The following is a 21,590-nucleotide window of genomic DNA, read 5'->3' as shown; positions in this document are numbered from 1 at the left end:
CAGCATAGCAGCCCGGCTAGCTCAATCGGCAGAGCGTGAGACTCTTAATCTCAAGGTTGCGGGTTCAACCCCCGCGTTGGGCTTAATCTTTTTTCTTCTCTTTTTCTTCATTCTTACGTCTCTGCGTGGTTTCACATCTCATTTCCTTTGTTCAAAAAGCCTTCTAGACCTCTTCCAACCTGTCTCAAGCACACCATCACACATGTACCGATGGGGTAAGTTCAACAACATGGGACTATAGAGGATGAGACGACAATGACATCCGTGCGCACATGGCGTGGTCGTGCCGCGCATTGGTACTATGCAGACGCAACCGTCATGCTGCCGTCCGTCGAAGTGGCTGCACCCTCTCGATGATAAGGTAGCCAAGAGTTGCAGTCAAGCAACGAGATGCGGATAATGTCACCAGTCATGGCGAGAGTTCATGCCGTCTACCCTCGCCAGCTAACAACAGAAAGCAGGGGTAGTGGTATACATTCTTCATGGGAGATTGCTATCGGCCTAATTGGAATGAATTGCAGGATCTCTGTGAGCCTGGACCAATTCGATACACCACCCGCGGTATACGACGGTTCAATAGATCCAGCATCAGAGCGAGATTCGAGTCCGGTTTTGTTTCGATAAGGATTGCGAGTATCTATATCGCATGGTGTACCGGTGGTTGATTTTGAGCCGACCAATGATTGATTAAGTCAACGTATATGCCTAAATAGCCCATTTATGCACATCGGGGTGATCAGCATCTTTGGGGGTATTTATATAATCCCACCCACCAAGCCAGGCAGTGCTGCTGCATGTTCGCTGCATTGTGGATACGAAGGGAGGAATTTGGTATCAGAGCAAGACAATGTCAGAGGGTTTAACGATCCTGAGACCAGTCAGATTGCAGGGCTACGGTGGCTTGCGTTTGATTTCCTGCACTATGCAGATGGTCTAGATATTTGCTCCGCATTTGTAGATTTCCAAGCACTGGTCAGTATAGATCATGCAGTTCCGCTAGTATTGTAGACCAAGCACGACAAGAAATGAGGGTGCTTCCCCAGCAGCGATTTTTCCAGGCAATTTGAGGGATGATAGCCTAGTATGCAGGGAAACAGGCTAAACGACCAGTGCACAGCTAGGCAACGTTGCGCTTCAGCTGCAGGTCCGACAGCCACTTGGAGTAATCGACCGGGGGTGGCGGTAATTTACCCAAAGTAGTAGCAGGATTTCAGGTCTTTCGAGCTTCCAGTAGTGAATATGCATGGCCTTGATTGAGTTGCCAGCCTGCCACATCATCTGGATTCTGGATCCCCGGCCAAGTCGGGTTAGACGGCGAAGTCGGAGGAAAGGCGGCGGTGTAGATGGAAACCGGTCCTCTGATTGCCTTTGTCGAGCTTCATTGGGGTCCATTGCGATCCATTGCGATCATCCAACATCCACACGTGTTGCTCCGATTGGCGAGAGCCTGGTATAACCTCAACTTAGTCTGTTTCCTTTTCTCTCTGGTGCAGTTGTTGCAAGGCCGCAGCTATGATTGTCGGAACAAAGAAATTGTGGTGTACATATAAAGTAACCGGGGTAAATTCTTGTTAGCAGTCCATGAAAGATGTAAAAAGATCCGAGTGCAGCACAGCATCACTAATAAGCGGAGGAGGTGACGATGATGTTGATGATCCATCAGAAACGCTTCTTGGTATCCATTGCAGCCGCCCCATCAACCGGGGTGGTTGCCAGCGCCATGATGATTGTGACCATGGTGATGTGTTACACCGGCCATCATCTATACAGTACAATAATGACCATCACCTGTCAGAACATCTCTAGCCAAATGATAGGATAGAAGAGGTGGGGGAAACAATCGACCCCGGAGCATGCAGTACTGGTATGAGTAAAAGGGCCTGTTCTAATTCGGGTAAGGTCAAGCTCCTGCGATCCTAATTCAAATTGGAACACTTTACAGTACGTATATACATGTCTCTACAGAATGAAAATACATGAAGTACATGCAACAGCCTTTCTTGCTATGGCGCCATCGGCCGGAGGGGCAAAAGAACCCGCACCAAACAAATGCACTGGAGCAAGATCATGCAAGAAATCGGCTTGATCGCTGGCAGGAGAGGTATGCGCTATTCTCTCTGTCCCTCACAATAGGTTGTTGCATCAGTACGGAGTACACAGTCGAAGACTGGAAGGTTAGTTTGGTTTCCCAGTTAGAGATGTTCCTGGCTGAGGAGGGAAGAGGGGGAGGATAAATAAATGGATAAGGAATAATACAAGATACAGACTGTTACATCAATCATATAACCATGTCTGTATACATTAAGGACTGCTGTAGGGGGTATAGTGTAGATTGATACCAGGTCATTACGTCTTCTACTCAATAAATTACACTTATGATTTTTTTTATTTTTTTTTCCGATTAAATTTCCCCCTCCTTCGTCCTTATCACATCAAAATTTCTCTATTTTTACCTTTTTTTGATCTTCCCATCACCCCTCACTAAAAGCCATTACTTACGGAACACTCCCTTTCTAACATAACCCCTCTTCCTTGTTCTTCCCTCCTTATCTTTCTAGTCTCATTCTTCTTCTTCGTCTTCCTTCTCCCCCTCCCTTTTCTCTCCTCTTCTTCCTCCTTCTCCTTCACCATGTCTCAATCAATTTCCACCCAGGATCCTCATGCCACCACCGCCGCCCAAGTCGCCGGACAGTCCGCCCCCAATGCCACCCGCGCCACCGAACTCGCCGATCTTAAAGTAAGCTTGCGCGGTGCTCTGCGTCAGTTCCCTAACTTCCCGCTGCCCGGAATTCTCTTCGAAGACATCCTCCCGATCTTTGCCAACCCCACCACCCACGAGGCTCTCGTGCGCTGCCTCGAGCTCCACATTCTCGAGAGCACCGGCAACCAGAAGCCCGATGTCATCGTTGGCTTGGAAGCCCGTGGCTTCTTGTTCGGCCCCAGCCTGGCTCTGAGAATGGGCGCTGGCTTCGTCCCCGTCCGCAAGCAGGGCAAGCTCCCCGGTCCCTGCGAGACCCAGGGCTACCAGAAGGAGTACGGCGAGGATTTCTTCCAGATGCAGTCTGACGCCATCAAGCCTGGCCAGAAGGTCGTCGTGGTGGATGACATTATTGCTACCGGTATGGATGTTCTCTCCTCAAGGGTCTGACAATCAGAGCGAACAAACGCTAACGTGAACCCAGGTGGTTCGGCATATGCCGCTGGAGAACTGATCAAGAAGATGGGCGGTGATCTCATGGCTTTCGTTTTCATCCTCGAACTCGAGTTCCTCAAGGGCCGGGAGAAGCTTTCCGCCCCCGTCCACACCCTTCTCACTGGCCAGGAAGAGAAGGTCCTCTGATTCAATCCCACCAAAACAGCCAAATGCATTATATTGCCTCTCTGCTTGATTCCTTGGACAAAAATTTGCATAGTCAGAAAAAAGAGTTCATTCCGTCGAAAATGACCCGCCTGGACGGATTGCGGAGAGGCCGGTAAAGCTGGTATGATGCGTGTTTCGTCATGCAATCAGTTGATGGCCGATATGGCTTCGCTGCATCGTCTATCTCTTGGCCGACTACCCTTTCCCCGACCGAGGATCTAAACCACGTCGGAGAGACGTTGAGACCTTAGAAGTTGCTCGCCGTTGGGAATGACCCGGAATCTTGGATTGGTGTCTCTCGGCATTGTGAAGTGAAATTACTCAATAGTGATCATGTGTGGCTCTTAGGCATCGGACAAGGCTGCGCATCCTTTCTATACGCATAGACTATGAATTTCCTATATCGTTGATAATATTTGGAGTGAATCGATATCCATTGTAAGGGTCGATCGACAGCCAACCCATGTCTTGGGCAAATGGTCACTTTAACTCCATCAGTCCCAACGAACCATCCAAGTGTCCAAACAGCCTGAATCACCTGGCGTGATATGTCTTGTGAACCCTCTTAGTTCAGAGGGATAGACGGCCTCATAACCTCTTCCGCCCACTTCTCCGGAAGCCCCAGAGCGACCGACTCCCGAATGGCGCGGTTCATTCGTGGGATGTACTCCTCCTTGGGCGGGCCCAACTTGACCCTCAACTCATCCACATACACCAACACTGGTACAGTGCTGCTGCTGCTGCCGCTGCCGCTGCCACCGCCGCTACCACCATCCTGACTCTTACTGTCCAACCACTGCACCACCTCCGCCTCCACCACCCACTTATTGTAGTCTCCCTGCCCCTGCTCCCGTGGCCGAACACTCAGCGACGGCGAGGGCGCCACCGCAGCCGGCGCATCCCAATCCACCCCCTCGAACCCATCCAACAACCTCTCATCCCCCTCGTCCATCGCATACAGCACCCCGTAGACCGCATCCTCCGCCCCAGCAACGGGCACTTCATCGTCCTGCACCCCGGTCTGCGGTCCGACGCGCATCTCCGGAGGCGGGAGAACGTTCGCATAGCCCGGCTGGCAGATGAGCCAGCGCCAGTGCGGCAGACGCGCGATGGCGAGGGGCACGGAGGACGCGGGGCTGTGCACGCAGCGAGTGGCCATCTGGGAGGGGGAGAGGTTCGAGCCGTAGGCGAAGTAGAGCGGTCGTTGGTGTCGTCGTCGCTCCGATCGCGGACGGGATTGTTGCGGCAGGGTCGTCGAATCGGTCGGGCTGATGTTGCTGATGTTGATGTTGATGTTGATCGGTGTGGAGGCAGGGTCCGTGGGGAGACTCGGGGGGTCGTGGAGATGCATTTCTTTTGGTCTACTTTGTTTTTCTGTGGGTGTGATGTGAGGGATATAAGATGGTGTCTTTGAGTTCTGTTGAAACCTGTTCTGTACAATGGACGAGAAGGTGGTGGTGGTGGTGGTGGTGGTGGTGAGAAATGGAATGTAAGGTATGTACTGTGGGTAGTGTACTGTATAGTATTTAGAATTGAATATATATATGCAAAATCTGAATGCACTGTAAACTGCACTGCTATGGGCTGTGTGAATGAATGAATGTATGTATAATTTTAAGGTTGAACGAGAAGTGGAAATGGAAATGGAAATGGAAAAAGAAGCCTAGGCTCCCTCGGACGAGGGACAGGGACCGCGGTAGATGATTGTTACCTGACTCCGGAAGGGGCCGGACTCGGACGGAGGGAGGGGCTTTGGCAGAGAAGCCATACTCCCTAGAGTTGTGGTTGGTTGCTTCGTGTCAGGTTCGGCCCGATTGCAGGAGGCGACTGTCGATTAATTTCGTCTTGAGAAAAATGAACTCCTTGCAGTCGCCATCTCAGTATAAACACTGATACTGATGATATGATATATATGTATTGATGTATTGATGTACTGTACGTACTGGGCGTATACATCGCATTGCATGTCAGGTACATCACATATACCCTGTACGGGTCTCTTTGTACTGCGTGTCTGTTAATACTAAGTACTCGTATGTATGATGCATGCAGGTATGTACAGTACATATGACAGCAGAAATTCTAACTCTTCCATGATGATATCTCAAATCGGTAACCCATACGTTCTACACAATGTGTAGGTTATGAATCGGGACTCCCTGAGATCGCACCGAATAGCGTCGCTTGATGCCCACTCCGATCGCCTGTCGAAGCAATGCATAGGTCTCCTCGCCGCCACCCACCATCACCATACTGAGAAGATGGCGTCGCGGAAGGCCGCCTGCGGTCAACTGGCTCTCATCGAGATGCGGGCGAACAAGATGTCGCTCGGCGCGTACAGCGGCCAGCCCGGGCGAGGCCGGCCCCGAGTCCGCCGTCTCCCACAATTCCTCCTCTTCGCTAGTCTGAGAGACCACTATTACAAGTTCCAGGGCCTGACGTGACGGCGGATACGCAGGAATATTGCGCAATTTCTCGGAGAAGCTGCATCCGCCGCGCCGAAGCACCAGAACTTGGTGATTCTGGACAATCTCCCGCGATAGACGGTGATCGCAGAGCTCGTCCGCGAAGTAGATGCTGGACCAGGTGAGGCGCCGTTTGGACAGGTTACCCGTCATCGATACTGTCGAAGCATCGTCCACATCCGGCAATGGGGCCGACCCGAGGCCAGTTGAGATGGCCGCGGGAATCATCAAACGCAATGTCGACGATTTCTGCGGCGGCAGACCCGTCTCAACATGCGCTTCGTCCCGGAGTAGGGTGGACAATGAACTCATCAAGGAGGACAGTACAGTTTTCATGCCAGAGATCGATGGATCGACACCGCCACTGTTGCCATTCACCAAAGCCGAGTCGTGGATGATTGGACCTCGAGCCTGTTGTGGTGCAGCGGGTTCAAGGCCATCATCTGAGTCATTTCGTCGACGAAGAAGCTCTGGCAATACATCAATGACGATGTCAATCATGATGGAGTCGCGTACACGCGTGAAGTTCGGGTCAGTGGGGTCAAGCACATCAAATGTGATTTCCCGCGAAAGATATACCTTCTCATCCTTACCCAGCGGCACATTGTTAATTACTTGCACCCGAAATTCGTCATTGTCCGAGCTCTTCGCCATGCCAGGAACGGAGACATCTCGAACCATGCTCAGCCGCAGACCCCCAATGGCTTTCACGAGAATTCCATCCCGGACCCGTTCCAGTGATCCGGGGCCTACAACCATTCCGGGAAGCGCAGGGAAAGAGATATCGAGGGTTGGGCGAGAGATCAAGGGTGCACTGGTTCCGTTGAAGGGTATCAACTCCGGTGGCAACGTCCAAGGGTAGAACGTATAATTTGTGGGTGATGAGAGGTCTGATACCGATATACTCGGATGGTCCTCAGCATATTCAACCAGAGGCCCCTCAGGAACGTCTCTGCTGGGCATGAGGTGTAGGCGAGCCAAGTTCGCGGCATGGAAAACATCAGGACGTGCTGCCGTGGACGAACCCACCAACGTAGGGGGAAGAGGAGCCAATTGGCAAACGGGTTCCTTGCTGTTCACACGCCCCGGTGTCTGTCGGCGTGTATGGAGTGCCGTGCTGCTCTTGGGTATCAGGAGTGGATGGCCCTCTGTAGAAAACACAAACGGTTGGTCCAGCTTGTTCAACGGGTGCTCGAAATCGAAAAGGAGAAACATGTACTTTGCGGTTTCTCCTAGAAAAAAGCTCTCCATTCGATCATTCAACTCGCCATTACGGACATCCTGGATACCAGCCCAGCCGCACTTGGTCCAGCATCGGCGCTTGAGATCACTCAGGACCATCTCACCTACATGCAGATACCATGGATCTTTGGTTGCCCGGTACAGGTAGTAGGTAGATTCCACGAATTCCGGACGGCCACCGTACCATGCCAGACCCTGCTCTATGTTTCCCGTGGCGACATTCCATCTTTCAGGCAGGCCAGAGAAACGGTTCCAGATGGCAGTGGTTAGAAGATGGATTCCAACTGCCTCATCTACTTCCCCGGCCAGCGCCAACAGCCCTGGGTAAAAGGCGCTGAGACTGTCTATCCAAAAAGCACGGGTCGCTCCTGTAAAGATGTCGCCTTGGATAAGGTGGGGGTGTTGATGTCCATCCCCCCGATATAAGTGCCTCTTAATGGACGAATGAGACTCCTGCCATACTTCCAAAAAGGCCTGCGCAGAGTGTTCGTGCTCACCCAAGGGCAGGAAGTAGTCATCCAAATGATGCCATGGACTGCTTGTATTGTGGGAGGGTCGCTCTCCCGAGGAGAGCAAAACGTACGACTTGAATGCGTACTCAAAGAAGCTATCAATCCCCGCACCAATCTATCATTAATATGGTAAGCAAAGCACGGTTTGTCGTCTAGCCAGCGGAAAGTGCTCACCCCGGTATACGAGTGTACCCATCGGCCCGATTCGGCATCAATACCAGACCCAATTAAGCCAATCTCACTTCTACGCGTCCAAACGGCCCAAAAAGCCCTCTTCGCAAGCTCTTCGTAGCGACCATCGCCTGTGAGCCTGCTTAGAACGGTAAATTCCAAGACAAGGCTGCCGGCGCCAGCGCTGCACGTCTCCGTAGTTTCTGGGAATGAAGACCAGCGGCCTTTCTGGCAGCGTTCGGAGTTTGACCCATTGCACGGGTGATCCGCATTGAGCGGCGAGTTCGCGTAGAAGGGTTGCCGTTGGACTCCATGTCGCAGGTTGACCCGCGGGTAAGGAAGACCGGTGTCTGTATAGAACGCAGGCAGTAGACGGTTCCCCAGATCGACCGCGAGCCGCAAGAGTTGACCATCGTAAACAAACCCGGAAGTCCACATGATACCGTGCCCTTCGCTTTGGAAAGAGGACTTATCCCAGGCTTTTGCGAAGGCGGCTTCTCTATCTGGAGGATTGTACCCAACGATGGGAAGGTCACCTACAGCAAACAGATGAGCGCTGAGAAGTCCGCCTACCGTAATCAATGTCAGTCAGGGAGGCGTCTCTTCATCGGTTCTCGTATGGATGCTATTGGTGCATACCTAGCCCTCGGATGACCGTCTCAAACACCTGAACTTTGCTATCCATGTCAAATCCTCGGCTCCGTTCGCCCTGACCTGCAGGGCTATCTGAACCATCTCCATAAAGCGTGACAAAATCCTCCACTCCCTTTTGAAAATAACCCAGAGCCTTTTGGCCATCCTCTGGACTCGATGCAAGGATGGCTAAGGATGATAGACTGTCGATTAGAGTCAGGGAATAGTTCCCAAGAACATCATTGAGCTCAGCGTGAGCGGGATTATCTCGGTCGCGGACCAACGGGCGACAAGTCAAGGGGCGAAGCTCATCTTCGGGAAATGCATGTTGAATGTAATTATCAAAGCCGTGATAGAACATATGCTCGGTCTCCTTCCTGGTCATAGACACCGCGAAGTGCGGTTAGTGGAATTACTGAAACACGGTCATCGCTTTGCAAGGCCTCACCTGAGCTCCCTAACTCGATCGACCCTCATTCCCTGGGCCATAGCAAGCCATGACGACAATAGCAAGACCCAGGTTATCACCCATTCTGAACGGAGTTTGGACATTTGAAAGCGCCAACATCCCTAGCGCATTACCGCAATGGCGAGTCGGATATCACTAGCATGTGAGCACGGAACTGGCTTAAAGCCACGAAAGGATATGCGAAACAATGTCCTTCTGGCCCAGCGAGCTTTGTCTCTAATAAAGAGAAGAAATGCTTTTTTTTCTGAGGAAATGGAAGAAAGGAGGGGGAGGAATGTTGCGGTGGTGGGCAGCAGCCTCGCCGCGGGAGAAGCACGTGAGATCGCATCAACCTCCGCGGGATTTGGCGCAACCACGCAGCCGAGCGAGCGGCCAGATATGCCTTTACAATTGATTATACCCGTTCTTTACCCCTGTCTTTGCTAATATCGGAGACAGACCAATAGCGAACTACAGAGATGAATTTCTGGGCTTACTCCTGATTCTCTAAAAAACTTCAATGTCCAGGACCTAAATTCAATATATGATGGCGCTTATTCAATGCTGCTGCTGATATGCCACTATAACTCCCGCTTGAACCCAGACAACCAAAAGATCGATAAGACAAGACAAAGTTGACAAAATATGAAGTGATGCATATGTTGGGGTATATGTCGGATAAACGGAAAGAATATGGCCACGGAAGCCTGAATTCCTGCAGGGCAGGATTTCTATCCAAGACAGCCCGCACCAAGCGGGCGTAGAGCAGAACAAGAGGGAGTAAAGAACATCAATGCCAGCGGGCTGATTCCTCCGGGGCATGCCATTGCGTGAAGGATCGTGGCTGTGCTTCGACAACGTAGTCGATTCCATTATCGGAGACATAACTAGGCGGCCGGGGTGGTTGAGACTTGTTGCTGGGACCGCGTTCGTCGACCTTTGGTAACGAGGAATTTTTATCCACACGTTGCCAATACAACAAGTCAGGGTTCAGGCGCTATGAGAAGATCAGCTGGTGCAAACAAGTAGGACCATACCCATCTGTAAACTTACCACGCTGCCTCTCCAAAGACCATACGCTGGAGGAGGTGCAGTTATCTTTTCCCGAGCAGCGTCACGGCTTGCAGTCATAGCATCCTCATCCGCCGCCAGAACGACGTGGATGGGATGTGCCGGTTGTGCATAACCAGAGGGTCCTGCCCTGCTTGGTATGCGGTTCGTGGCGATCTCAGAATCAGGTCTTGGTACTATTGCCATGAGGAAACGAGTTAAAGCATGGCAGAAAACGATGCCAATTATTAGTATCATAAAGATCAAAAGAATTTGAAGCTCCCGGCCTAAGGTAGTGCGCGAAGCAGCGAATGCAAGGTATACTGCGACAACTGCAAGGAGGAACACTCCAGACGCAGTCAATGTGATGAGCCGCCTGCGAACCTTTTTCTCTGCAAAGATCGAGGTACATGAGCGCTTGCCACAGTTGGGACTGCCAGTGTTGCTTGCCAAAGCTAGATCTTGTGATTCTCTGCACAGGCCCATTTCAGCTTGCGGCTCATGGCCATTCCGCTCTGTAGATGACTGCATTTCGATAGGAAAGTATGTCCGCTGTGGCGCATATACTGATGCAGAGACATTTCCGGAAATGTTGAATGACGTTACAGGACCTTCACGTAGGCGGGGTCCCTGGTCTGGAATGCGATCATCACCAAGGAGTTGTTGCCCATCATCCAGGCGACGGTCATTTGCCCTTAATGCGATGCGTTGGCCAAGAGGCGAAGTGATGTGGGTTAGATGATCCGATCCGTGAGTGTTGTCAGACCATGCTGAGTTGGATAGCATGCCAGTGTTTAAGTTGGAATGTGTCGAATCTGGATGAGACAGCCGAACCGATTCCATGTTGAGAACCTTTAAAGGTCAATGACTGACATCTGGTCTAATCCCAGCGAAAGAGACGAAGAGTCAGAGTAAACGTCGAGATAGAATTGGATTTAATACCCAAAGAGAGCACTCAGGCGACAGACCCTCGAGTCGCAATGCGGTTTTCTTGTGGACGGAAGTATGTATGAATCCGAGGCCACTTCCGCATCCGTTCAACAACACACAAACAAGCTTTAAAAAAGCGTACACCGTGACGGAAACCTCCTGCGAAGATCGACTTCAATGAAGCCAAACCGGAAGTTCCAGGCAAGTTCGGTGATTAGCGACGAGAATAGATAAGTAGGTTGAATTCGGCGTTAAAAGTTCATGATGATTCAGCCCAAGTCGACTGAGGGGCACTGGGAAGCAGCATACGGGAATCCCGATCGCGAACCAAGGTGTCCAGCAACCAGAGGATCGATATTCAATGCGTCGAGTGACACAGGCTAGTATGATTGTAGTAAGACAATAGCGGCAGTAGGCTAAGCTTGCGGTCCAGGTTGTGTGAAGGTTAGATCAGTGGCTATACTCGGTGATGGAAAACCGGACTTGATAGCGAAGGAAAATGAATATTATAGTAGCTGCAGCTAATCGGTAAAAAGGCAGTGAGCAAGTGGATGCGATGAGACTGATATCAAGGTAATCGACAATGATATGTGATATGTGCACAGGGGATAACAAAATGATGGATGCTGGCTGAAGAGAGAAAGGAGATGGTCTGATCGATAAGAAGTCAGTTTGGGCAAGTTAGCGAGGGGCAGGATAGGTATGTCGGGAGAGAGGGAGAGATGATCGTCTCATCATAAATATGAAATGAAAATTGGGTTAAAGAGAAGGAAGAAGGAGAGATAGCAGAATATAGGATAGAGAGAGAGACCGAAAGACCGAGAGACAGAAACAGAGAGACTTAGTAGGGAGAGACAGAGAGAGAATGCGGCGGCGTATGTTGAGCAGGGGGAAGGAACAGCAAGCCGCGGCCAGACGATAATTTAGTGCAGTTGGTGGTCTCCAGTTGTTTCCATAAGTAGCAACTAGAGGACTAACTAACACTAATTTTGGAGCCACTCAGTGTCATCATTACATGGATGGAGTAGCTAAATTCGCTGGTCGCGTTTGCGATGTGAAAAAAAATTGACAATTAACTAACAAATAGATAAGTTAACCTACAGCTTAATTTCAGTATCAGGGCCGATTATCTATAATTAGTATTATCGATTTACAACCCTCTGCTCAATCAATCCCTTGGTTTTCATACTTTTCAAGTTAGATTCATATCTTGTTTTAGGCAATCTGCCATGAAGCATTTACCCCTGGATGACCCACGTTTGCCGCTCGGGTCTACAGCCACACTTCAGAACCAACACATGTAAACGCAGTAGTACAGTAGTACTCTCACTCTTCAGTGATGTCATGGTTGATGCTGGTGACCATATAATGAATTATTTGGCTGCACCACCCGCATGAGACTTATAATGTACACCAAATGGAGGAGCTAAACAACTACAGGAGCGGACAAAGATGCTGTGTGGTGGGTGTGGTGTCCCGTTGATGATTACATTGAAATGGGGGTGACCCAATGGAGATCTAATGGTAGCCTTTTGCTGTCATGCGCATTTCAATCCTCGTTCTTGATTATTCAAGTAACTCTCCTTGCCTAGGATGGCCCAGACCTCGCTTGGACGTGCTGCTGTGACCATCATGATCCAGAGCCACACGAACCCCCGGAGAGTTTAGCTTGAAATGGTGAGCGTGGTATATTCCAGTTGCTTCTTATGCGGTACCGTGACGTTGATTACATCGCTAGATGTCTGACATAGCCCCGAAGACAAGTTCACTTGCCGAGTTCGCCGAGCAGAAGAGTGCGATCAGATGACCCGGACACAACTATTCGGAAAGAGTTAGAACATAACAGTCAAGCAAAGGACAGAAAAAGACTCCATAGCCGAGGACTTACTGATGGGCTCGTTGTTCGGTGAAAACCGAACATCATTAACGGTTCCCTTATGTCCTGGTAATTTGTATAGGAGCTTTCCGCTCTTAGAGTTCCACACGACAACACTTCGGTCACCGCTTCCGGTGGCGATCTTCTCACCCGTCGCGTCCCAACTGGCCCGAATTAAATTCTCTTCCAGACCAACTGGGGCGCCATCGAAAGTTCGAATGTGTCGATTGGTTGGTGCGAATGGCCGAACGTCCCACGTCCGTACAGTAGAGTCGAAAGAGTTGGAGAGAAGCGATTGCGAGTCTGGGGATAGTTCGAGCGAGGTGATGGTGTGCGTGTGTCCTGTTAAGGAATATACAATACTTTTCTTTCGAAGATCCCAAGCATGAATGGCGTTGTCGATACCACCACTGAATATCTCGTTTCCAGCCTCGGAGAGGGCCACCGCAGTGATAGGAAGTTCGGTTTCCAAACAATCGATAGCGTCTTTCTGCCGAGGATCCCAGATACCTATGCTGCCATCATTGCTAGCGCTAACCAGTAACTCCTGACCTCTTTTGCTGATATCAAGACAATTGATATAATCTTCATGGCCCACGTGTCGTCGGATCCTTTGACCTGTTTCTAGGTCCCAGCTGGCAAGCATCATGTCTGTCGATGCGGAGAATAACGTCTTGGAGTCTCGAGACCATTGAAGATCACGAATAGCGCCCCGATGACCCGACAATGCGCCATAATTCTCACATTCTCCGTAAGTATTCCAGAGTACTATTTGTCACTGATGTTAGCTTCTCGTATTTAAGTTGAAAAAAGCGGAGTGGTTTGCTCACAGATTGATCTGTCCATCGATCCTGAAGCAATGTGCTGACCCGTTGGATCAAATCGTACAGAGAAAACCTCGCCAGAATGACCTGATATATATATGTTAACCGACAGAAAATTGCCTACCCTCCGCGCAAGCCTACCTGTCAATTCCATGATTGGGGCCTGGAGCCCGCTGGTGCGGGGAACCTGTTGTCGGGATCAGAACAGACGCTCGGTAGATGTTTTCGGGCTATTCAGTGACCTACTGCTTGCACGAGAGCCCCGTTTTGCGAAGAGCCCTTGACCACAGCTGCACTGTTATCGATACCAGCATCGGACTTCTTTCGCTTGACGATTAGCTGGTTGGAGGACCCGAAGGCCTCTTGAGCAGGTCGCTTCTCGCCGGACATCATTTCGTAATGAGCTGGCTCGCCAACGGGTAAGAAACACGTGATGGTCGACAGGCGGGGAAAGACACCGAGAAATGTTGAGACAGGATTCGGAAATGTGCTAGGCTAGAATTGAAAGGTTATGGGGGATAGGAGAGCGCTGAGTGAGTGCCTGGTCTTTCTCCCGAGCATCGCAATCATGGATGCTGTGTGACATTAGCCGCGATAGACGCCCGCGGATGGTCCACTAGGCGGTGAAGCTCCGCCTCGGTCCCCAGATCGAGTGGGGAGAGTTCATTGTCAACACTCGGCCGGCTACCCAGGCAGCTGAGATCGGATATCCTATTCCCTTGAATTTTTGCCCTCATCCTTGGCTGTCAGAGACAGACTTCAGCGCCTATAATGTCATCAAATACCAAAGCATCTAGGATTGGCGAAGAGTAAGCGAAGCCGCAGTTCCACCTAATGATCTGCACATCCGCTAACATGACGACTATTATGCTAGACTATGGAAGTAAGTGAGCGGCGCGAGAATCATGGTGCCCTAGGGCAATTTTCCGATTAAGGGAAGCGGGGACTCATCACCTGGCTTTGATAGAACAAGAGTCGACAAAGTCAATGCGGAGCTAGTCACGTTGACATATGGAACGATTGTCGCACAACTTTGTCAGGACTATGACGGAAACTATCAGGAGGTCAACAAGCAGCTGGAAAAGATGGGCTACAACATCGGAATGCGCCTTATTGAGGATTTTCTGGCGAAATCGAATGTAGGCCGGTGTGCTAATTTCCGGGAGACGGCAGACATGATTTCTAAGGTAGAGCTTATTACTTCGATCTCGCTCGGACGTCTTGGGATCAATGAGCTGACTCCTGGAATGTGTGACAGGTCGGATTTCGGATATTCCTCAATATTGCCCCCACTGTAACGAATTGGACAAGTGACAACAATCAATTCTCGTTGGTGTTTGATGAAAACCCGCTTGCAGAGTTTGTTGAACTACCAGATGATGGGCGGGCCCAAGATGAGCTTTGGTTCTCAAATATTTTGTGCGGTGTTTTGCGGGGGGCTTTAGAGATGGTAATATTTCCCAACCCAGCCAAAAATACTCGCACGCAGGCTACTGATTCTGTCAACAGGTACAAATGCAGATCGAGGCGCATTTTGTAAGCGATGTACTGCGAGGAGATGACACCACGGAGATGCGCGTATCACTTGTGAGGTACATTGAAGATGAGATGCCACCTGAGGAGGAATAAACACGGCGGGAAGTGTGTTGCATGAATTTAGTATTATTGGTCGAGGCGTCCGGTGTTTGCGGGCTTTACATTCAATATCCTAATTTGCAGCTGCAATGGTTGATCGAGTCACCCGTACCTTATGATTGATGGAGCTACAAGTAAACCAAATATTCTATGTGCGATACATGTACATTTATACTCTTATCGTGAGGGCCACACAAAGAAAAGGGACAAGATGTAAATGATGAAACACTAACGAAGGTTTGAAAAAGTGACCCTGTAATCAAAAATGAAGGTGCAATAGACAGTTGCATAGAAAGAATAGGCCAGGACTAGATCCTAGATCGGATTCTCTGCCCTAATAGTATAAGTAGTTATCTGACACTTCAAACATTTGCAGCGGCATAAATTCATCTAACACATTACTTCATAATTTTCATAATTTTCATCTTCACCCCCGCCCATGAAATAGCTGTGAGAAAATAAAGTATCTTAAGATGATAATGATAACAATCTTCAAACACCATGAGCTCTATGCTTTTTATGTACATAGTTAAGGTTGAGATATGCAATTAGATGGGACGATGACATGGGGAGATGTGGCCGGGAGCCACGTGATGCACTAAGCCCCAATAGGCAGCGGACAACTTCCCTTGACTGTGCTAAGAATTACGCAGGGTCCCAGTCCGTCCTGGAGGACTACGGGCTTTATCGATAGATTGAGCAACCTAAAATGTCGAAGCTTAGAGCATTTGACATTTGAGATGCTTGCAAAGTTTCATACTTGTTAGTATTGACTACGAGTATTTGTCCAACTGGATCTGCTGAACTTGTTAGTTAGCTCGATTGATAGGTATGTACCGATATCGTTGCGTTCAACAGCAGTCTCAATCTTGCCCCCGACTATATTCGCCATCGATAGGTGATTTGTGTCGCGCGGGATAGATCAATTCCCTTTCCATCGTCAATCTGGTTAAGTGACTACGGTCTACGGTCTCTACTCCCGTAGACCAGTTATCGATCCATCCATCCTTTTTAGACTCAGCGTCTGTCTGATCTGGTGATCTTTGTTGATTCAAAACAAAGAGTAGTGATCATACTGCATGCTCGAATTTTTCTGAATTTTTTTTGATTTTCTTGCTGCTCAATCTGTGTTCTGTGTGTACTTGACTTTCTCAGAAGCTAACCAGCTCTCCTCAGCTGTCTAGATACATCACTTTGACCCGATCGGTCTTCTCTTGTCTTGCCTCTGGGAAAAGGACTTGGCTCTCCACCTTTCCGTCCCTTTCCCTTCTTTCTTCCCCTACTCAATCACCTCACTACTACTCACTCACCAACTACGAGTAAATCCTCTCTTTTGTCTTTCTTTTGCTTTTTCTGGTTCTGTATCAGTGCTGGTAAGTTTATTTTATCATAATTCGAAATTTTGCCTCTTTGTTCCTGTTGTCATCATTATTATCATTATCAACATCATCATCCGCATCATCATCATCATCATCATCAATATTTTTTTCCCTTTGCTTCTATTCTTCCTTGGGGCCCGGGGTGGTTGTGTTGCCGCCATATGTGGAAGTGCATGCTGAAATATACGCCAGCCAGCAGCATCTCCCAGCCCTTCTGCGGCGTTCCGATCAAATTCTTCCGTTCCGAACAAGCGATTCACGCCCAGCCGGCAGTGATTGAACAGCCCAGCAACTCCAGGCACCGCGCCTGATATCCACGTCCTCCCACCCACCAGAGAACACCTCAGATCCACCGCTACACCTTGTCCTAACCTTCGCCTCTCCTCCCTCCTCCTCCCTCCCTTCCCCCCCCCTCCCTCCCTCCACCTTTTCCTCGAATCTGCCGGATCTCTCCGTCTCTTTCCACTTTCTCCCTCCCACACACCCACCCACCCCCATTCCCTTTTTCTGCAGGGGCTCTGGTGATTTACTCTTAGCCCCTCTTGAAGTCCTCCTCTTCCCTCCGCCTCTTCTGGATTTCCAGGTGGTGATACTTATTCTTGAACTTTGATACGCCTCCTTGGCCGTCTTCTCTCTCCTATACGCCGTTCCCGTCCTTTGCCTACTCGTGTCGCTTGTCGCCGCCCTCATATCTCATATTAGCTGATTCTACCGCGCATTCTCGAGCGACTGGGTCCTTGTACGAACATATTACTCTTGTCCCTGTGTTGCCTTTCCATCTCACCCGACACTGCTCCCTCTGACCATCCATCTTTCATCGTGTCGGTTTAGCGACAGATTCTTTCGTACATACTTGTTCCATTCGCTCCCGCGTGAGACACGCTGGTCTTGATTCGGGGATCATCGCGACTGCGTTGTCCTTCTGCGCCACATCGAGTCAGTTAGGCGACTTCGCGTCTGGTTTAAATACTTTCAACCGTCTGATATCGGGTCGGAAGCAACTGTGATCTAACCTCTTCCCCATTGCCTGGATATCTGCGCGTCTCGTCTTTCTGCTTGTTGTGAACCATTTCGCCGTGAGACGGTGGATGCGCGCTGAGAATATTTGATATTAACAATCGTCCGGTGAGGGTGGCTTACCCCTTCGTGTGCCACCATGAACCAAATGAACGTGGCTGGGATGAACCCCGGTGCGGGCGGTCCTGTGGGAGGTGTTCCAATAATCAACAACGGTTCTGCGGCCCCTCGCAACGATGCAACCATCCATACTATCCCTGAGAGCACAGTCGGCAACCTCAACACTTTTATCTACGACTACTTCCTGAAACGCGGTTACTATGAGTGCGCCAGAGCGCTTGTGAAGGATGAATCTGTAAAGCTTAATACCGAACCCCCCATCAAGACGAGCCCCGGCCATCGTCGCGATGGTGATGTGAATGGGGTCGATGGAGATGCAATGATGACTGATGCAAAGGATGGGGATAAGAAGATACCTGATGATCTTCCTCGCCCTCACATCTCGAGCGAAGGTCAACAGTCGTCTTTCCTTCTCGAATGGTTCAGTCTCTTCTGGGAGTTCTTTTGGGCCCAGCGCAAGAAGGGAAACAGTGCTGATGTGCGACAATACCTCAATCATACCCAGGTATGTATCATTCGCAAGCCCGCAATATACCTTGGAGTCTAACTGGGGCTTTGTAGAACATTATGCGCCTCAGAGAGCAACACCAAAATCAACTTTTACGGCAGCAGCCGCTGATGCCTGGCCAGATGGGACAAATGAACATTCGACGCAACGGCATGGTTCCCCAACCTCTTCAGAAGACCGCTCTGCAGAACAATACTCCAGGCCTGTATGCTCATTCTTCTGCATTTCCTGCAGGTTGCAGGTGATATACTGATCTGTTATATAGGACCCAACAGCAACTGCAGCAGTTTCAAAAAAATCAACATCAACAACTCCAAATGATGCAAATGACTCGCGAGCACTCAGACATCGATATGAATGGCCACCGACCACAATCCCCCTCGTCCGCAGAAAACGCCCCATCTCCTTCGAAGCGGCCCCGTCTTGAAGGTGGCCTCATGAATGGTCAGCAATTAGCTCCCAACGGACGCGCTCAAGTCCAGGGCATGCCAGGCCAACCGAACCCTCAGGCCGCTCTCTTGATGCAGAATGGACTCAACCGGGCGATGAACCCCAATCAATTCCAGGCTTTCCCGCAGTCAGGACCTGCTGCGCAGCAGAAATCTATCCAGGTATATGCTCAGAACTTGGCCATTCATCACTCACGCTCAGCAATGAATAACCAGGGTATGCCGAATGGTATGATAAACCCCGGTGTCATGCAAAACCAGACGGATATGGTGTCCATGCCAGATGGCCAGGTGTATCCCATCAACGGCGACTACTATGGCGCGAATGGTCAAATGGCCCAGGTCCGGAACGGGATGCAGACACCTGGCGGTCAGCCCGGAAACCACGCTCTTCAAGATTATCAGATGCAACTTATGCTGCTTGAACAGCAGAATAAGCGGCGTTTGATGATGGCTCGCCAAGAGCAGGATAGCATGGCCCGTCCTGACGGCCAGCCCCCGCTGCCTGGGCAGCCGGGCCTGCAACCAGGCACTTCTCCCCAAGGCAGCAGGGCGGGCACGTCGCCAAATCCCAACGATCAAATGAAACGGGGCACGCCGAAAATGCCCCAGACCGGTCTCCCCGGCTCCCCGAGTGCTGGCGACGCGATGGCCCAGGGTCGTGGTTCTCCCGCCTCCATGAACTTCGGTAATCAGATTCCTCCTGAAATGGCCGGTCAGTTCTTCGTGAAGGGTATACCCGATGGTATGACCGGCCCCAACGGTATGCGACCCCCAAGCTCCAACCCAGCGTTTAGCGCCCCTCAGATGGGTCAACCCATTCCCGCCGGCGCCGGAAACCGGGTACCCAGTGGAAATTGGCAACCTCAGCAGGGTGCCCAGCAACCCATGGCTCCGCAACAATCGCCTGCAACCCAACCTCAGTCGACCGGGACTCCACAGGAGAGGAACGCGATGCCGCCTCCCCAGGCTCCTCCTGCAGCCGGTGCGAACACTGGTCGCACTCAGCCACCCTCCCCCCAGACGGCCGCTGCCGCCCCACCGACGCCGCAGCAGGCGAACAAGCCTGCCCCTAAAAAGAAGGAGGCTAAGGACACTCGTAAGGTATGTATCTATGGGGTTCATTCTTGCGCATTCGTGGCTTCGTCCATGTCACTAATTGAGATCGCAGCGGCCTTCGAAGAAAGCAACCACTGCTGCCGCAGCGGCTGCCGCATCAGCAAACGCGGCTGCCACACCATCCTCTGAAGCTGAACACCCGCCCACTCCTACTCCATCCACCCCAATCACCCCTCAGCATCCAGCCTCGTTCAACAAGGCGGGTGCCAATGTTACGACTAGTGCTCCTCAGCAGCCTACGTCTGCACCCGCACCTCAGCCGCTCGTGCAGCCCCCACCCGATCAGGGTCAGCAATTCGGCGAGCTTGGTGTACCTGATGTATGTCATCAAAAATTCTGGGATTCCCACATGGATTGCTGTGAACGAGAAACTGTATGCTGACTGCCATAGCCACAGGTGTTCAACCTCGATTTCAGCGCTCTAGAGAACCCAGACATTCTCGAGAACTTTGACTTCGACACATTCCTTAACACCGACGCCGACACGGCTGGATTTGGATTCGATCCCAATATATCGTATCCTACCGACGGTGTTGAGACCGGTGCCGGGGATGGCCTATGAATGTGATCCGACGGTTGTTCAGTTCTTAACTCATATACCCTTGCTTTGTACATTTCCATAAACTTCGACATGTGCTGTGCTTCTGCTCTATTTTCTTCCTTGCTGCCGTCACCCACCGTCTTTCGCTGTTGACATGATTTGGATACGTGCTTTACTGACAAGGCGTTGGCGTATCCGTTCTGCATATTCCTTCCTTTGCTTTGCCGACGAGAGGTGCTTGAAAACTGGCTCCGGAGGACATGGCTTGTATACAAGCCGCTCTTTCCAAGCCCTACGCGTCTTTGTGTGGCCTTTGTTTTGAAATTCCTTCCATTTCTTCTACTATTATTATTTGATTAATTTTGTCCCTTTTATCAATTCTCCCCCCCTGAGGCCACCTTCGGGTGTGATGTTTCTCTAGCGTTAGCCATGCAGACCCCTTATCCACTCCTACATTAATACTCGGGATCCCCATCACAATATGTACGTCCTTGGCTGGCCTTTTTCTTCTCTCCCTTCTCAAAGTCCCTTCCTTCCTATTCTTCCCTACAAACAGGTTCTGCTTGTTTCGATCATTTTATCTTCTCTTTCTTTTTTTCCCTTTGTCTTACTTGCTATCTTCCTTGTTTTTGACTTTGGCGTTATCAATGAGGTCCTAGTCGCTACTTTGACTCTTCTTACGGGAATGGTTTTATGAATCGAGGAAGAGGGTTGACGTCTTCTCTTAGCCTTTTTCTTTCTGCCTCACTTCATTTTTACATCGTATCCAATTCCAGCCCAGATCTGCGTTGCAACAGTGCTTGCTCCCTGCCTATATGCGATTCTATCTATGTCGTGCTGGAATATCTGCCCCGCCCGCCTTTTTCACAAGAGATCTGGTGCGCTTCAGCCGGCCTACTGCAAACCAGGCCTATCCAGTGAACTTTTTAGTCTTGTCAGGGTATGGTAAAAGTGATCATAGCAATACCATTGTTACAATATGTCGTCGCGTCGCCGCTGTTTTTATGACTCGCACATTCATCAAGATAGTCAATTCTCCATCAGCGCAGCTGGGGCCATCCACATAGAGAACACTTGTACTGTCCTGCACTAAGACCCAGACACACAGGAACCAATTCCCCTCCAGTCCTTATCCTCCATCCCTGAAAACATAACCGCCAACGTACAACACACGATGACACCAGAATTAAAATATCCCTCGAAAATAGACAGACTACGCTCAGGAAACAAAATCTTTCCGTGAGCACTTCTTGAATCTGGCATTAAGTCATGGTTAACTGACAGCTGGTTTCCAGCAACAACGCGCACTA

At 50.4% G+C, this 21,590-nt stretch overlaps 7 protein-coding genes and 1 non-coding gene across 8 annotated transcripts; 4 read left to right on the top strand and 4 right to left on the bottom strand.

The window, feature by feature from the left end:
* The first annotated feature begins 10 nt into the window (after nt 1–10).
* BO95DRAFT_t55 lies at nt 11–83 on the top strand. Its single transcript has one exon. It is a non-coding gene; the product is annotated as a tRNA-Lys (tRNA).
* A 2,546-nt stretch (nt 84–2,629) lies between these two features.
* On the top strand, nt 2,630–3,340 carry BO95DRAFT_460185 (adenine phosphoribosyltransferase APT1; the record flags this gene model as incomplete). The annotated part of the gene is made up of 2 exons (XM_025588710.1): nt 2,630–3,119; nt 3,183–3,340. The coding sequence occupies 2 exons, from the start codon at nt 2,630–2,632 to the stop codon at nt 3,338–3,340; spliced, it is 648 nt and encodes a 215-aa protein (XP_025446009.1).
* Nucleotides 3,341–3,706: 366 nt separating this feature from the next.
* Nucleotides 3,707–5,023, bottom strand: BO95DRAFT_439419 (gamma-glutamylcyclotransferase family protein). Its single transcript, XM_025585729.1, has one exon. The coding sequence runs from the start codon at nt 4,710–4,712 to the stop codon at nt 3,927–3,929; it is 786 nt and encodes a 261-aa protein (XP_025446008.1). The 5' UTR covers nt 4,713–5,023; the 3' UTR covers nt 3,707–3,926.
* Nucleotides 5,024–5,159: 136 nt separating this feature from the next.
* Nucleotides 5,160–9,116, bottom strand: BO95DRAFT_439418 (glycoside hydrolase family 47 protein). Its single transcript, XM_025585728.1, has 4 exons — nt 8,833–9,116; nt 8,391–8,761; nt 7,755–8,320; nt 5,160–7,695 (listed from the first exon to the last, which is right to left on the bottom strand). Exons 1-4 carry the CDS (start codon nt 8,934–8,936, stop codon nt 5,488–5,490), a joined length of 3,249 nt encoding a protein of 1,082 aa, XP_025446007.1. The 5' UTR covers nt 8,937–9,116; the 3' UTR covers nt 5,160–5,487.
* Nucleotides 9,117–9,622: 506 nt separating this feature from the next.
* Nucleotides 9,623–10,668, bottom strand: BO95DRAFT_354603 (uncharacterized protein; the record flags this gene model as incomplete). Its single annotated transcript, XM_025582219.1, has 2 exons — nt 9,623–9,829; nt 9,886–10,668. The coding sequence occupies 2 exons, from the start codon at nt 10,666–10,668 to the stop codon at nt 9,623–9,625; spliced, it is 990 nt and encodes a 329-aa protein (XP_025446006.1).
* Nucleotides 10,669–12,102: 1,434 nt separating this feature from the next.
* BO95DRAFT_471045 (WD40 repeat domain-containing protein) lies at nt 12,103–14,179 on the bottom strand. Its single transcript, XM_025589562.1, has 5 exons — nt 13,759–14,179; nt 13,654–13,699; nt 13,519–13,599; nt 12,701–13,456; nt 12,103–12,630 (listed from the first exon to the last, which is right to left on the bottom strand). The coding sequence occupies exons 1-5, from the start codon at nt 13,903–13,905 to the stop codon at nt 12,578–12,580; spliced, it is 1,083 nt and encodes a 360-aa protein (XP_025446005.1). The 5' UTR covers nt 13,906–14,179; the 3' UTR covers nt 12,103–12,577.
* A 19-nt stretch (nt 14,180–14,198) lies between these two features.
* On the top strand, nt 14,199–15,287 carry BO95DRAFT_479419 (TRAPP complex core subunit BET3). The gene is made up of 5 exons (XM_025590104.1): nt 14,199–14,321; nt 14,387–14,395; nt 14,480–14,699; nt 14,771–14,962; nt 15,022–15,287. The coding sequence occupies exons 1-5, from the start codon at nt 14,284–14,286 to the stop codon at nt 15,139–15,141; spliced, it is 579 nt and encodes a 192-aa protein (XP_025446004.1). The 5' UTR covers nt 14,199–14,283; the 3' UTR covers nt 15,142–15,287.
* A 2,395-nt stretch (nt 15,288–17,682) lies between these two features.
* Nucleotides 17,683–20,668, top strand: somA (putative cAMP-dependent protein kinase pathway protein (Som1); the record flags this gene model as incomplete). The annotated part of the gene is made up of 5 exons (XM_025591281.1): nt 17,683–18,168; nt 18,225–18,376; nt 18,437–19,724; nt 19,792–20,058; nt 20,131–20,668. The coding sequence occupies 5 exons, from the start codon at nt 17,683–17,685 to the stop codon at nt 20,299–20,301; spliced, it is 2,364 nt and encodes a 787-aa protein (XP_025446003.1). The 3' UTR covers nt 20,302–20,668.
* Nucleotides 20,669–21,590: the final 922 nt, after the last annotated feature.

The sequence above is a fragment of the Aspergillus brunneoviolaceus genome, assembly GCF_003184695.1.
Source record: "Aspergillus brunneoviolaceus CBS 621.78 unplaced genomic scaffold BO95scaffold_9, whole genome shotgun sequence".
Classification (NCBI taxonomy): Eukaryota; Fungi; Ascomycota; class Eurotiomycetes; order Eurotiales; family Aspergillaceae; genus Aspergillus; species Aspergillus brunneoviolaceus.
This window is presented reverse-complemented; position numbering and strand designations above follow the sequence as displayed.

Coding starts and splice junctions, on each gene's coding strand:
- BO95DRAFT_439418 (XM_025585728.1), bottom strand. CDS start 8,936: ATGTCCAAACTCCGTTCAGAATGGGTGATAACCTGGGTCTTGCTATTG. Junction 8,762..8,832: donor GATCGAGTTAGGGAGCTCAG/GTGAGGCCTTGC, acceptor GTCTATGACCAG/GAAGGAGACCGAGCATATGT. Junction 8,321..8,390: donor GACGGTCATCCGAGGGCTAG/GTATGCACCAAT, acceptor TGATTACGGTAG/GCGGACTTCTCAGCGCTCAT.
- BO95DRAFT_471045 (XM_025589562.1), bottom strand. CDS start 13,905: ATGATGTCCGGCGAGAAGCGACCTGCTCAAGAGGCCTTCGGGTCCTCC. Junction 13,700..13,758: donor ACGGGGCTCTCGTGCAAGCA/GTAGGTCACTGA, acceptor TCCCGACAACAG/GTTCCCCGCACCAGCGGGCT. Junction 12,631..12,700: donor ACCGAACAACGAGCCCATCA/GTAAGTCCTCGG, acceptor CTTTCCGAATAG/TTGTGTCCGGGTCATCTGAT.
- BO95DRAFT_439419 (XM_025585729.1), bottom strand. CDS start 4,712: ATGCATCTCCACGACCCCCCGAGTCTCCCCACGGACCCTGCCTCCACA.
- BO95DRAFT_479419 (XM_025590104.1), top strand. CDS start 14,284: ATGTCATCAAATACCAAAGCATCTAGGATTGGCGAAGA. Junction 14,700..14,770: donor CGGCAGACATGATTTCTAAG/GTAGAGCTTATT, acceptor AATGTGTGACAG/GTCGGATTTCGGATATTCCT. Junction 14,963..15,021: donor TGCGGGGGGCTTTAGAGATG/GTAATATTTCCC, acceptor TTCTGTCAACAG/GTACAAATGCAGATCGAGGC.